Source organism: Meleagris gallopavo, chromosome 22 (assembly GCF_905368555.1).
Source record: "Meleagris gallopavo chromosome 22, MGAL_WU_HG_1.1, whole genome shotgun sequence".
Taxonomy (NCBI): domain Eukaryota; kingdom Metazoa; phylum Chordata; class Aves; order Galliformes; family Phasianidae; genus Meleagris; species Meleagris gallopavo.
In genome coordinates this window covers 5,873,662-5,885,974 of record NC_139425.1, presented here as the reverse complement: position 1 = coordinate 5,885,974, position 12,313 = coordinate 5,873,662, and the positions used below count along the sequence as shown (strand labels likewise).

Sequence of the window (12,313 nt, the reverse complement as noted above, 5' to 3'; positions counted from 1 at the left end):
TAAAACATGCAAAGACAACAAAATATAAGAAGTTTATCACTTTTAATTATCAGTCCTGATTTTTTGCATTAACTATAACCTACCTTACCGACTTGGCAATAATCAAAAACAGTAAATGAAAACAGTAGAAAATACATCAAGCAGGTAAAATGTGCAAGAGTTTGCCAATGTATCAAACAGTTGTGTCTTGCAACACCAGCAAAGAAAAAAGTTCCTCCATTTTTATCTGGAGAAATATTTATGCTTAATTTCATTAAAATAATCTAAATGAAAACCTGTAAGTTGCCTGCAAATTGTACTGAAAATACTGTATTTAAATGCCACCATAAGTATTATGCAGATCGCCGTCATTATGCCATCCAATTTGTGATTCTCTGACCCTGGTTGGAGTCAGTGTTATTACAGCAGTATAAATGCCAACACGCCTTCATAATTATTAATAGTGATATTAGGCACTACACATCCAGCCTCTCTATCTGCTGTCTGTATCAATCAGCACATCAGACTAATTGCATGCAGTTTCTCCAGGGAGAAGAACATCAACCATCACGTTCTCTGCTGACTGTAGCACCACCACCCTCCACATTAGCTGCTGGTATTTATCATGCAATTTGTTACATGCGATAGGAAGCAATACCCAACATTAGGCAGATCCCTCCACCACAGGAGCACAGGCTGAGTGGAAAGGTAGAGTCCCCAGTGCTGCACGTTGCCATCACCAGGCAAGAAACATCCACAGTGCTGTCCCATGCATCGTCATGGACATACCCACCATGCTACAGACGCATTATCCTCAGTTCAAAGTTTTCAAAACAAAATCACTTCATTTGTTCAGCAGTTTGTAAGTTGGCAAATTAAACATTTAAAGTGTGGTTTATTTAATGAAATATGCAAATATACATAAGGTCTAAATAAATGCAAATAGTCCTATGAGTCTGAGTAACTTGTTATGCTATAAATCTGCAGAGAATTTCCAAAATGATTTGACGTGCTTGAATATGAAATATTCATTCTTCCTGGTTTAACACTCTTTTATAAATGTTCTTTCTTCAACAACTCTTTTTTCAGAATATTTTACATGGCTTTATCATTCTACATCATAACACAACAATACCACTAATATATTTTTTAAGAGAGGTATTCAATCTGATATATTTTTTTAAATAAATTGTATTAAAAGTCTGTTTTCATCCTTACTGACTTATGGGAGCAAATAAATGGAAAAACCCCAGTGGAGGTACATGAGTCTTAACAGCAACAACAACAAATGAATTACAATATATTATTTTTAGAATGTTAATTTGTATAATGTCTCCTATATCTAATAATAATAGCGAAAAAAGAGCTGCATTTTATAAGAAACAATTGTATTTCCTTAAAAGATTAAAATACCTGGAACACACATCCTTCAAAAAAGAGACCTCTTTTTCATGAACCTAGCCATCTTCAGAGATAATTTTAAAAATATCCATGTACTCCTTTCTCTCTTCTCTGGGATAACTGTAGTGTTTAATAACTACACTTTAGGTTAGAACAGATCAGAAATGTTACTGCAGCATTGAGTTACTTTAGGAAAAATGGCTTTGGCAATAAATGATCAGGGAAATACATTTCAGGGTGAGCTGGGAATGACTACACACTGCTGCTCTAAGGGAAAAATGTAACTTGAGTACATCTATCTGTGCTGCAAACAGACCTCATCTGCTCACAAGCCTATGTGCTGAACTGTAATGTCTTTCCTAGCACTATGCTTGATGCCTGCCTCTCCTCCTTCCTGGGTATTAAAAACAAAAACTCATCCCAGTATAGCCACTGTGATTAAATACACTTTTATCACCCACTCTTTGCTCTCATTTCCCTGAAGTACTATTCTGTGCCATACCCTTCTTATTGCACTCATCTACGCAACAAATTCAAGCCTGACTTTTCTGATCCCACTTCTCCCAAGCTATCCTCCAGTTCTGCAAGAGCTCTCCCTCAGGCTGATCCCCAAAATCCTTCAGAATGATAAAGATCACATCTACAGTCCCCTTGGGTCTTCTTCCAGGGCCCTCTGCACTACCTGCTCTGCACACCATCCATTCACAAAGGAAGCTCAGGAAGGAGGACGGCACATCAGCTGCAAAGGCAAGGACTGTGAACCCTATCACCCCACCCCACTCTGTGGGCACTGACTGGAACAAAACCATAAAGAATTCTCTATGCTCTTACATTCCAGAAGAACCTGACAAAACTAAAACCCAGCAGCACCCCTGCCCTTGTTCCTCTAGAATGTGGCTAATACAAACCTATTTCCACAGCAAGAGGCAGAGATACTTTATGTAAAAAAAAAAAAAAAAAAATCAGAGTAAAGCAAAGTAAAGGACTGTGTTATATAAATGCACATATAAGTACATATACATACACATATATAGGTATAGAAATAGCAGGTATAGAAAAAAAGACTGCTTTTAAACCCAAAGACAAGCTTACCTGACTCACCTTGATACTCACAATGAAAAGATTGTTTTGACTTACCTGAAAGAAAATCATTTAGGCAATTAGATTTTTAGATTTTTAAAACAAAAACTATACAATTTCTACCAATCTGTCCCTTATTACCTAATAGAATTGTATTAGAGAAATACATATATATATTAACATTTTAATTCATTTCATTCATAATGTCTTCCATATTTGAAAAACAGCAGAATGGGCAGTTTGAGCATAAGTTTAATGGCTTTTCTATTTGAAAAATACTATATTTCAGATTATTTTTTCTTTTAGTCTTGAAACGGGTAAATACAGAGTAAATAGCAAACAGGGATTCACAGTGTACAAGTATGCAATATGCTGCACTCTCATTGTCAAAAGTACAGGTTAAAACTATTTGCTCCTACCCAAATGTGTAGAGCTACAGGCAGAATGTGTATTTGAAAGTTATATTGATATAGTTGCAGATTTCATTATAAGATCCCTTGACACGATGAAGTAGACATCTAATATTGCAACTAGAGTGGCTAAAATTAAAACTATGTGTAATATAGTGCATACATTCATTTGCATTCATTGCACTAAAAGCTCAGGCAGTATGGGTTGACAAAAACACAAGTATTTTCCTGTTCACCAAATTTCAATTAAAGGAACATAGTTATGGCATAACAAGGGATCAACCTGTAAAAAAAAAAATCAAAGGTAATATTTCTGTAAGAAACTTATCAACCTGAGCTGTCACTGGCAGATTGGCGTTTTGTGGTACAGGTGCTCTGTTGGCTCATATTTATATTGCATAATAACCAACAGTTGTAAACACCAAGGTGTTTACAAAATGATGTATTTTAAAATCATTTCTAGCACTAATCTTTTCTGCAAACACATATGTTTAAAAGGATGTTTCCTTTAGATTCTTATCCTTTTGACTGCTCCTGTAAATAGGCAATCCTGATGTTTGTGTTTTAATCACACAATTTCTAATGCCTTAGCATACACTCAAGCAAAACTTCTCCTTGGCTTTTAAAAGTCTATAAATGAAGGGTTAAACATACTACCACTACATAATAGTCAGTGCCTTTTGCTAACTCCCCTCCAACAGGAAGGCTGACAGATTCTGACCGCAGCAAACAATAGCTGGGATTGTACTAGCAAGAACTAGTTCAGCTGCATCACTTGCCAATAATTTTTTTAGCAGATTTAACATTCTTCTGTTTCCTTCACTTGAACAGTATGATGGGGGGAAGGAAGAGGAGGAAGAGGAGGAGAAGAACAGATAGATTTCCATCAGAGCCTCAACCACTGAAAGAATTTATTCTTGGTACCTGCCAAATGTGAAACTTCAGACCAGACATCAGCAGGACAAACCATTTGGAGATGATAGCAATGATCTCAGAGTGATACAAACTGGGGCATAGGGCTGCTTTGGTAAAATATTTTTTGGCTACAGTGTGCTGTTGGGCCAGGGAGCCCCTGTGAGCCACACTCCACCAGCAGCAGTACAGCCACCCCTGGGGCTGGGGCTCTAGAAGGGTCTAAACCAAAAGTAGCAGCCCTACACAAAGCACATTTTATACTTGCACTTATTCCAGTGAACAGATCTACATGTGTGTGCATATGTTTACACCCACAATACACAGATCTCTGTTTATGTAAAACATTTTAACTCTGTTTGCATTCAAATTATTTTTGAAGGGTTCAGCCACAACTGGAGTGACTACAAATATTCTCAAACAAAATCCCAATTGCTCACTATGTAATAGAACTAACTGTTACAAGCAGAAGCCCTGTGTGTGGCCAGCTCTCTTATTTTATATACATATACATTATGCCAAACCAAATAAGCAGTAAACAAAAGAAGTAACCTACCTTCTATGTCATCTGGAACCGTGGCATAAATGTTAGTAAGGTTAAGCTTCAGTCTGTCAGGGCACTCTCTATTTACAGTCAGGCTGGGTGATATCACTAGATCTAGCATTTCCCTATACCTGAAGGAAAACAAAGGAAAAATATAATTTATTCATTAATTATGCATGCTTACTAATGATTCATTTTTTTTTCCCTAAGAGTATAAATATTAAAGTTGGTTACCTAAACCCAGGCTTCATATAAATTCCACATAATAACATTCACTAAAGTTTTCATCAAAGGTAAATGCTGAATTGAAATGAGGTACTTGTTTCCTTGGAGATTACACCCCTTTGATTAATGCTTTCCCTTTCTTCCCAGATTTTGCCACCCGAAAATTAAATTTCCTTATCTCTTCCATGCTACCAGCACAATGATTTACACCATTGTCCAATGAGCCTCCAGAACAGACTACAAAGAGCTGAAAATGAAACTGAGGGCAGTAAGCAGCACTGTATATACTGTATATTCTTACAAAATAGTAAAAAAGTTAGTACTGGTGGCAGGAGAGGTTCAGGTGTTTGGGCTAAACCTAGTACCTACTGGGTATGTTCTGGAGAGGCAATCCCAGATGGACCACTAGATGGAAGTGATACAAGGACAGTCTCTTTCACATGAATAACCATAACTTACTGAACTGAAAATTTTGAGTGACCAGTCTGTGTCATATAGGATTTGAGTCACCAGAGGAAAACATTATTTGTGTTTACGCAGTGAAGGCCTACACACTACACATCACACAAACAGTTTAGAAAAAAGAGTGAATAAATTATTATTTCAGATCTTATACACAACATGAATATGCCTATTGGTACAAATACCTCAACTTTCAATATACATGCCCAACTCCACCTGCGTGGCTTTTCAGAAAAGGGCTTCAAAGGAACCTGCTTACAATAGAGCTGCTTGCTCCCATTCAAGTGCTTAATGTTTTAGATGGGCACCAAAACAAGTCATTAAGATGTGTATGCATATGTTTGCAAGATTGGGTAAAGACATCTACGTGAGCACAGTAAGGAAACTGTGAGCTCTGTCAGATACCTGAAGACAATGTTTAAGCAAAGCAGCTTTCCTAAGCATATTTACTCCTACGCTGTTCTGCTCCTGTTCCCTATGCAGTCAGTGGCTGCAGCTAAAACTATAAAGAACAACGAACCAAAGAAAATCTAAAGCTAACGTTGCCAGTTTTCTTTCTTTTTTCTAAAAAACAAAAGCAAACAACTCTGCTATAGAAATGTATCTGAATTTTCTAAGACTACACCAGAATACCAGCACAACTTTTTGGTCAAGTCTTAAACAAATGACATAAAGGACTCAAAAGTGCAATGTTCTTTTCACATTTCAGAGCCACATTGAACAAGTTCCCAGAAACAGAACTGAGCTATTAGAGTAGGTGGGGGTAAAGGGAGAGAGGGGATATGGAGGTGAGCAAACCTGAGGTGTCTCGCAGCAGCCTGCACAGGCTGCCCTTTCAGTGCTGGATATGCCTGCACAAGGAGCTGCACAGCCGGTCCTCAGGCAGGGACATCGCTGAGCTGGTCCCTAAATGCAGCAGGTGGCACAGCAACAGCCCAGAAACAGCACACAGCATATACTGCACAGCACACCTAAGGCATCATTAAGGACAGCAGCATAGAAATCTAAATTCCTGACATTAGGCTTCCGCAGTGCTGATCTAGGCAGCTCTGTGAGAAGCAAGGACATTTGCCTTGATTTTTCTGTTTAAATACCCATATATGACTACCAGCTTTGAGAAACAGAGAACAAATTGCATAATTTTATCTGAATTTGTCCAATCACTTTTATAAAGACTACAGGTTTCTGTGAGGAAGGGTAAGTATTGTTATTAATAGGCACAAATCAGGTGAAATGTTTCATCTGTAACTGAACAGCAAGTACCAAAGCTGAATTCATTTTCACTTTCCCACCTAACAGCTGGGAAGACACTGCCTGGGAAAACATGTATCCATCTTCCGAGAATTTGCAGAATTGCCAGAAAAGTGGCATAGCCATGAACAACGTGCACAGACCCATTCCTTCTCCTTTCTCCAGAGTCTGGACTCTCTCTGTCTACCTCCCTTAGAAATCCACGTGGGCATATGCATTTTTGCCATCAGTGCAGCACCAAATCCAGAGGTTGTTCAGGGCTACCTGATTACATGCCATGAAGGAGATCTGCAGTCAGTGGTGAATGAAGCTGGGTAGGAACGCAGTACTCAGGAGCAGCCTTGTGTGATCCCTACTCCCTAATTGCTGTCCCCTATAGATTTGCTAAAAAAGTAAAATTAGCTTAAAAACAGTGGTTCTTTATAGCTGGATCTTTGTTGCTAAAGGACTTTTAAATGCTTCCCCTTCAGATATGTCCTGTAAGTTCAGCAGTCACAGACACTAAGATTAAGCAAGACACAAGTATGAGTGCAGGTGCAAAGGGGACACCTGCAACCACTGTCCATGTTACCAAATGTATGAAAATGCAGTGATGCTTTAGATTTGTACAAGGACATAAAAACAGTCCCCAACTTTAAAAACACTATCCTAAGAGACAGTCTAATAGCAGACCTAAAGCAGGAATTTAGGATTCCCCTCACTTAATCCTAAACAAAACACAGCCCATCAGAAATTATACTCAGTCCTAACAGCAGTGGAACAAGTGCAGGCAGGGACTTCACCAAGGCACACGTGAGACTGCTTTGCAGGCAGCCTCAAGCCAGGCTGTCAGGCAATAAAAAATGGCTGCAGCCCTTCTGCACACTTAGCCTATGCCAGAGGAAAAGGAGATTTTCTCCTAAAATGGCTAATCTCTCTCTTTTGACTGCACAGCCAGGCTGCAAGAGAAAAAGGAGTCAGGAAGGATGTGGTGGTCCTCATTTCTCTAGAGGCAGGCATGAGGTCTCTCCTCCAAGCAACTATGGTTCCTAAAACTCCGTTTTCACAGGGAAATTAGTTTCTACAAATCCTTTGGCATCAAAATTAAATTTTTGCTTGCACTGCTGAAAAAGCAGGGTTACATTTTATACTGGGTTTTCCTTTCCTCTGTAAACAATGTCTGATTTTTTCTTTATTTCCTTAACACTGTTACCTGACAGGAGGAAAAGCACTGCCATCCCAGATCCTGTCAAGCTGGGGATGTTCTACATTGTTTCTCAGATAACACCTGCCCTTCAGCACAATCTCAAACCCCATCATTCACGACACTGACCAGACTGTTGCCAAGTGAATGGAAGCAGATGTTTAAAGGGAAATGATATTTTATAATGATTAATGCACTTTAATTACATCATTGTTCAGAGATTTCATTAGCTACTCTCTTGGTTTTGTTCTGTTCATTTTTGAATGCAAAGGCTCATTTGTTTTTTTAACATTTTTCTTTTCTTTCTTTCTTTTTTTCCCCCTCTCAGCTTCCATTTTTCTTTAGAGCACGCATTAGCTGCATGTACAAACGGGTAGCTCTCCACAGAAAATCCTGTCTGGCTGTGCATGTCATGTACGTGTTTGCTCTGTCAGTGGCTTTGCCTGTTCTGCATGCACCATTTACCGATTTGTTGATATGTGTTTCTTGCTTACGTACTTCTACACAGGAGTTCCCGAAATTCCGGTTTTAATGATGGCAATCAACTGAAAATCTTTAGTAAAATAATGGATCCTGGATAGGATTTAGCATAATAAATGACATGCTGGAGCACAACTGATGAAAATATCAGGTCTTTGTTTGCTTTTTAGAGCAAAAACGTTTTCTGGCTTAAGTAATATACAGTAAATCAGTAGTAAATTTGCTGAATATGAGCTTTTATTAAAACCAGTGATGGCAGCATCTAGCAAGCTGGGCTGACAGACATCTGGAAGAGCTTTTGGCTTCTATAATTAAGAAGAACCTTGTGTGAATTTGATGCTCAGCTTTTCCATTAGAATCCCCTACTCAAAAAGCAGTATTTTGCCCTTAGAGTTGGCCCACAAACCTCTGCCAAGAGCAGAGACTTTTCTCTTTACTGATGTTTATGAAAAAAAAAAAGAAAACTATTTTCCATCATTCTGAAGATAGGAATGCCAAATTAAACATTTCAAAGTTCCAATTTTTTGGTGAAGGTGTCAGGATAATTTACAATGAAGTTCTGAAGGCGGTGATGCCAGGCCCCAACTCAAGACCATCAAACATGAGCTGAAGATCAATACATTGAGCAATCCCATGGCTTTCCAGCACAGCACTCAAAGATAGGAGTAAATGCAACACCAAAGCAGAACCAGTGTGGAGACTGAGTCAGCAAGGCACTCTAGGTGCTGATCGTGATGAGAACCAGATAGCAGCCTGATGGATTATCTTTTGAAAGGATGAAAAAGGGAACCACCATGGTGCAACATGCAACCACTCCACCACCCTGCTCAGCACAGCTCAGAGGCCAGAGGGAACCTGCAAGAAACTCAAAATTTGGAAGGAGATTGCTCCCAAAGCTTGGGTCTTTGCTGCTCAGACATAATTTAAAGCATCTCTCAGCCTGCTCTAAATGGTTTTATAACCTCCTCTCCTCAACACAATAAACATATCATCTCAGGAACCTGGCATTTCCTTCTGCACTGTGAAGGCAATGGACTTGGTTGTGGGAGTCTTCCTGATGAGCTTTCAGTGGGATTGCACGCAAGGAAGAGCAGAGCACTTGTCCCATAACAGCAGCAGGCTATAGGAGGTCATCTGAACAATAGGAGCCTCATGGTACAGTTCAGGAAGAGCACACCAGAAAGAAGACAGCATGGGAAAAAGGCTGACATGGTTGTGAGAACAGTCTCTGCATCTGCCATTAGCAGATGAACTGATAAGCACTGCAGAATGAAGCAGGTAAGAAACAAAAGATGGGACTCCTGCCCTTAGGAAAAACTTCTCTGATCCTACACTAGGAAAGATAATATACTTAGAAGATTTTTCACAAGGGAAGAAGCAAATCTAGAAATGATTATCCCTGAAACAACCCCATGTGATGATCTCAATTTTTACTGACCTGGGTAGCGGCCAAATACAAGCTCAAACACTAAATCTTCCCAAACATATGTATGTGCCAGCACAGAGCCCAAGGCAGGACTGGTACAGGCCAAGCCCTCAGCTTTAGCTTTGTTGGAAAGAGAAGGACTAGAGACATGCTTCAGCTTACAAGGGTTGCACTTTTGTCTTGCTTCCATGACTTTATCTGGTTTTCATTATTTGAACAACTGCTTTCACCTTTATTCTTAAAAAAAAAAAAAAAAAAAAAAAAAAAAGTGCAGATGACTAAGCAGAAAGCTTCAGCTTTACAACCCCAGTGCTTCTCATCATAAAAAAGAGTCTAATTTTCCACTTTGTTTCAGAGTGAATTACCAAAACATAACTGTAAAACAGTGAGATGTCATCTTTCTCATTCCCTCTGATCCAGAGAAGCAAAAAACAAAAACCAAAAAACAGAAAAAAAGACCCAATACTACATGTTTGTCTTTCTTTTATTGATAAAAGGTACTAGGAGATTCGTTGTCGATGGTTCCTTTTTCCTTGGATCAAATTTTCAAAAGCACCTGCTATGCCCCATTAATTTTCTCTGGGAATTAAGATTTACACTTTGAAGAATTGCATTCCCTGTTTCATCCTGCTCTCACACACAAAAAACCAAATTATTCATAAGCAGGGAAAACATTATTATCTCGCTGTCACCTTCCAGGTAGTACAAGGGAATCTCCCACACTGAAGATTTTGGCTACATCTACCCTTGTATTTTAGGGAAGGTACTTTTATTTCTTCTGTCAGTACATTCCTTCTCACACTGTTTGGAGCCTTCCCTCTATCTGTAATAGATACTTTGTTCCTCACTCTTCAAGAACTCAAAAATGCTTCAGCAGGCGAAAACCACTACGCTGCTTTCTCTTTCATAATGAATCTTAGCTCATTCACGAGTACAGCTGGTAGATGTATGCAGGAAAGGGTAAACAGACATAAAGTTAAACCTGAGTTGGCATTAATGCTTATGTACAAGACTGACAGTACAGTCATGATGACAAGCTATCCTTTCAAGGTGACCTGCAGGGCAGTGTGCCCTGGGCTGTTTATATTCCTGAGAGATACCTTTTGCTGCTACAATCAGACAAAAAAAGCAGTAATGGATGTCTGGATTTATCATTGCCCAGCCCATTCCATACACAAAAAATAAGATTTGCAGTAGAACAGCATCTGTGGGTGGGGATACGTAAGTACAGTATTCACTAGCACTGAATATCTCAGGGTATGAATTAAAACAAAAGGAACAGCAGAAAAACTTTTTGATAAGACAGGCAATGGACAAAACACATCTGAAATGAGAAATGAAGTGCAATGCTCTCCAGCTATGCTTGCTTACATCACTCATCATTGCTCTTCTGTACATATATCACTCCATCTCAAAATCTCACTGTTGGTTTTCTGAAATGTATCTTTTTCTTTAGCTCAGCACTGGAATAGCTGGCTGCTTTCATAAAAGCTGAACACTAATAAAGTAGAAGAGATAAGCATGTATTGCTTCAGTTTAAGCAAGCAAACAAAAAAAACAACCTTGAAATAAGAGCCCAAGCACCCAAGTCCTGGATAACTATTAGGTTTGTTATGAATGAAATTAAAAGTAATGAAATTAAAAAAAAAAAATCACAATGAGAAGCAGTCCTCCCACAAACAGCCCTTTTCCACAATAATTCCATGTATATCTACAATTATTCACCTAAGAAAAATATTGGTTTGGATTAAAATTAAAATTTCCAAATTCTTTTTTTTTTTTAATTATGTTAATTCTAAACAGTTTTAGTAGCTGAGAAAAGAGATCACAAAGGAGACCATTTCTGTCGCAATTCTGAAATCACTGTTAAATATAACAAAGTATGCCAACAGCTCTAAAATCTTTCTCTGCTTTTTTATTTTTTATTTTTGAAGGCAACAAGTCTTTTTGGGTAAAATTTCACTTTCATTGGAAGTCTCTGGTCTTGCTCCAAATCACTGAGTATAAAACTGATGAAAAGTCCTATCGCGTGCATTTTGAGTCAACTTCATCTGTTTTCGAAGGGATGCCTGCTTTATAGTTTTTGTGTGCTTGAGACTGGCAAAAATAATTGCAAGTCTCATTTCCCTGAATGTCCTGAATTTCAGGAAGTGTTGGCTTGCTTCACCAGGCTTTTTCACCTGCTATTGTAGAGTGCTTTTCTATTACTACCTTTTTTGTTTTTTTTAAAGACATGCTGTTTCTTGTCTCAGACCTGTTGATTTAAACAAAGCATGCTGTCTTCATATCAATATATGTTCTTCCTACTCCTAGCAAGGCTTCTGTACTACTCCCTTCTGTGGGTGCTTTTTCCCCAGCCCCCAGGCTGCAGCCACAGAGCAGTGCTGAGAAGAAAGGGAGCAGGCAGGGTTGTGATCCCCCCGCACTTCCTGTAATTAACCCGGGAAGAGATTGAAGGAAGATAGACCAGGGGAAGCATCAGCATTTTCTGGTTGATCAGTCCAAGGTAAATGTGGCTAGAAGCACTTGAAAGGGATTCAGAACGCATACAAACAGACAAGGCTAGTTACCTTCACCACTGTTTCTTACAAAGGCACAGTCTGAAAAGTAACTTGAAAATTCAAAGTGATGGGGTTTGCACCACAGACTTTCAATTTGGCAGCCTAACCAGGAAATACATTATATAATTGCTGTGAGTCATTGTTGGTTTTTTTTTTTTAATTTCAATAGCAGTATTTCACTCTGAATAAGTCAAAATGAGGAAGTCTAATTTTTCAGAATGCCTTTCTTGCCTAGAGAGCCTGTTTGCTGAATGGAGCAACATTTGCAAAAGACCTCACTGTCTGCCAAAAAGGAACCGCTCCACTCTCTTGTTGCAGACAATTAAATACCAAATATAAAAGCGAAGCAGATAAAGAAACACTTCAAGATTATAACATGGAGTCATTTGAAAATTAAAT

General features: G+C 38.7%; 1 protein-coding gene across 17 annotated transcripts in view; it reads right to left on the bottom strand.

The window, feature by feature from the left end:
* The window catches only part of EYA2 (EYA transcriptional coactivator and phosphatase 2), a 96,141-nt gene that overhangs the window by 53,496 nt on the left and 30,332 nt on the right, over positions 1-12,313 (bottom strand). For 16 of the 17 annotated variants that reach the window (XM_085242018.1, XM_085242017.1, XM_085242020.1 and 13 more), the window contains exon 2: positions 4,339-4,457. In XM_085242018.1, the coding sequence (XP_085098144.1) occupies positions 4,339-4,447 (109 nt within the window). In that variant the 5' untranslated portion in view covers positions 4,448-4,457. Of the gene's footprint in view, positions 1-2,472; positions 2,518-4,338; positions 4,458-5,811; positions 5,821-12,313 lie in introns of all 17 variants that reach the window. The other variant, XM_085242022.1, reaches the window with a different exon arrangement.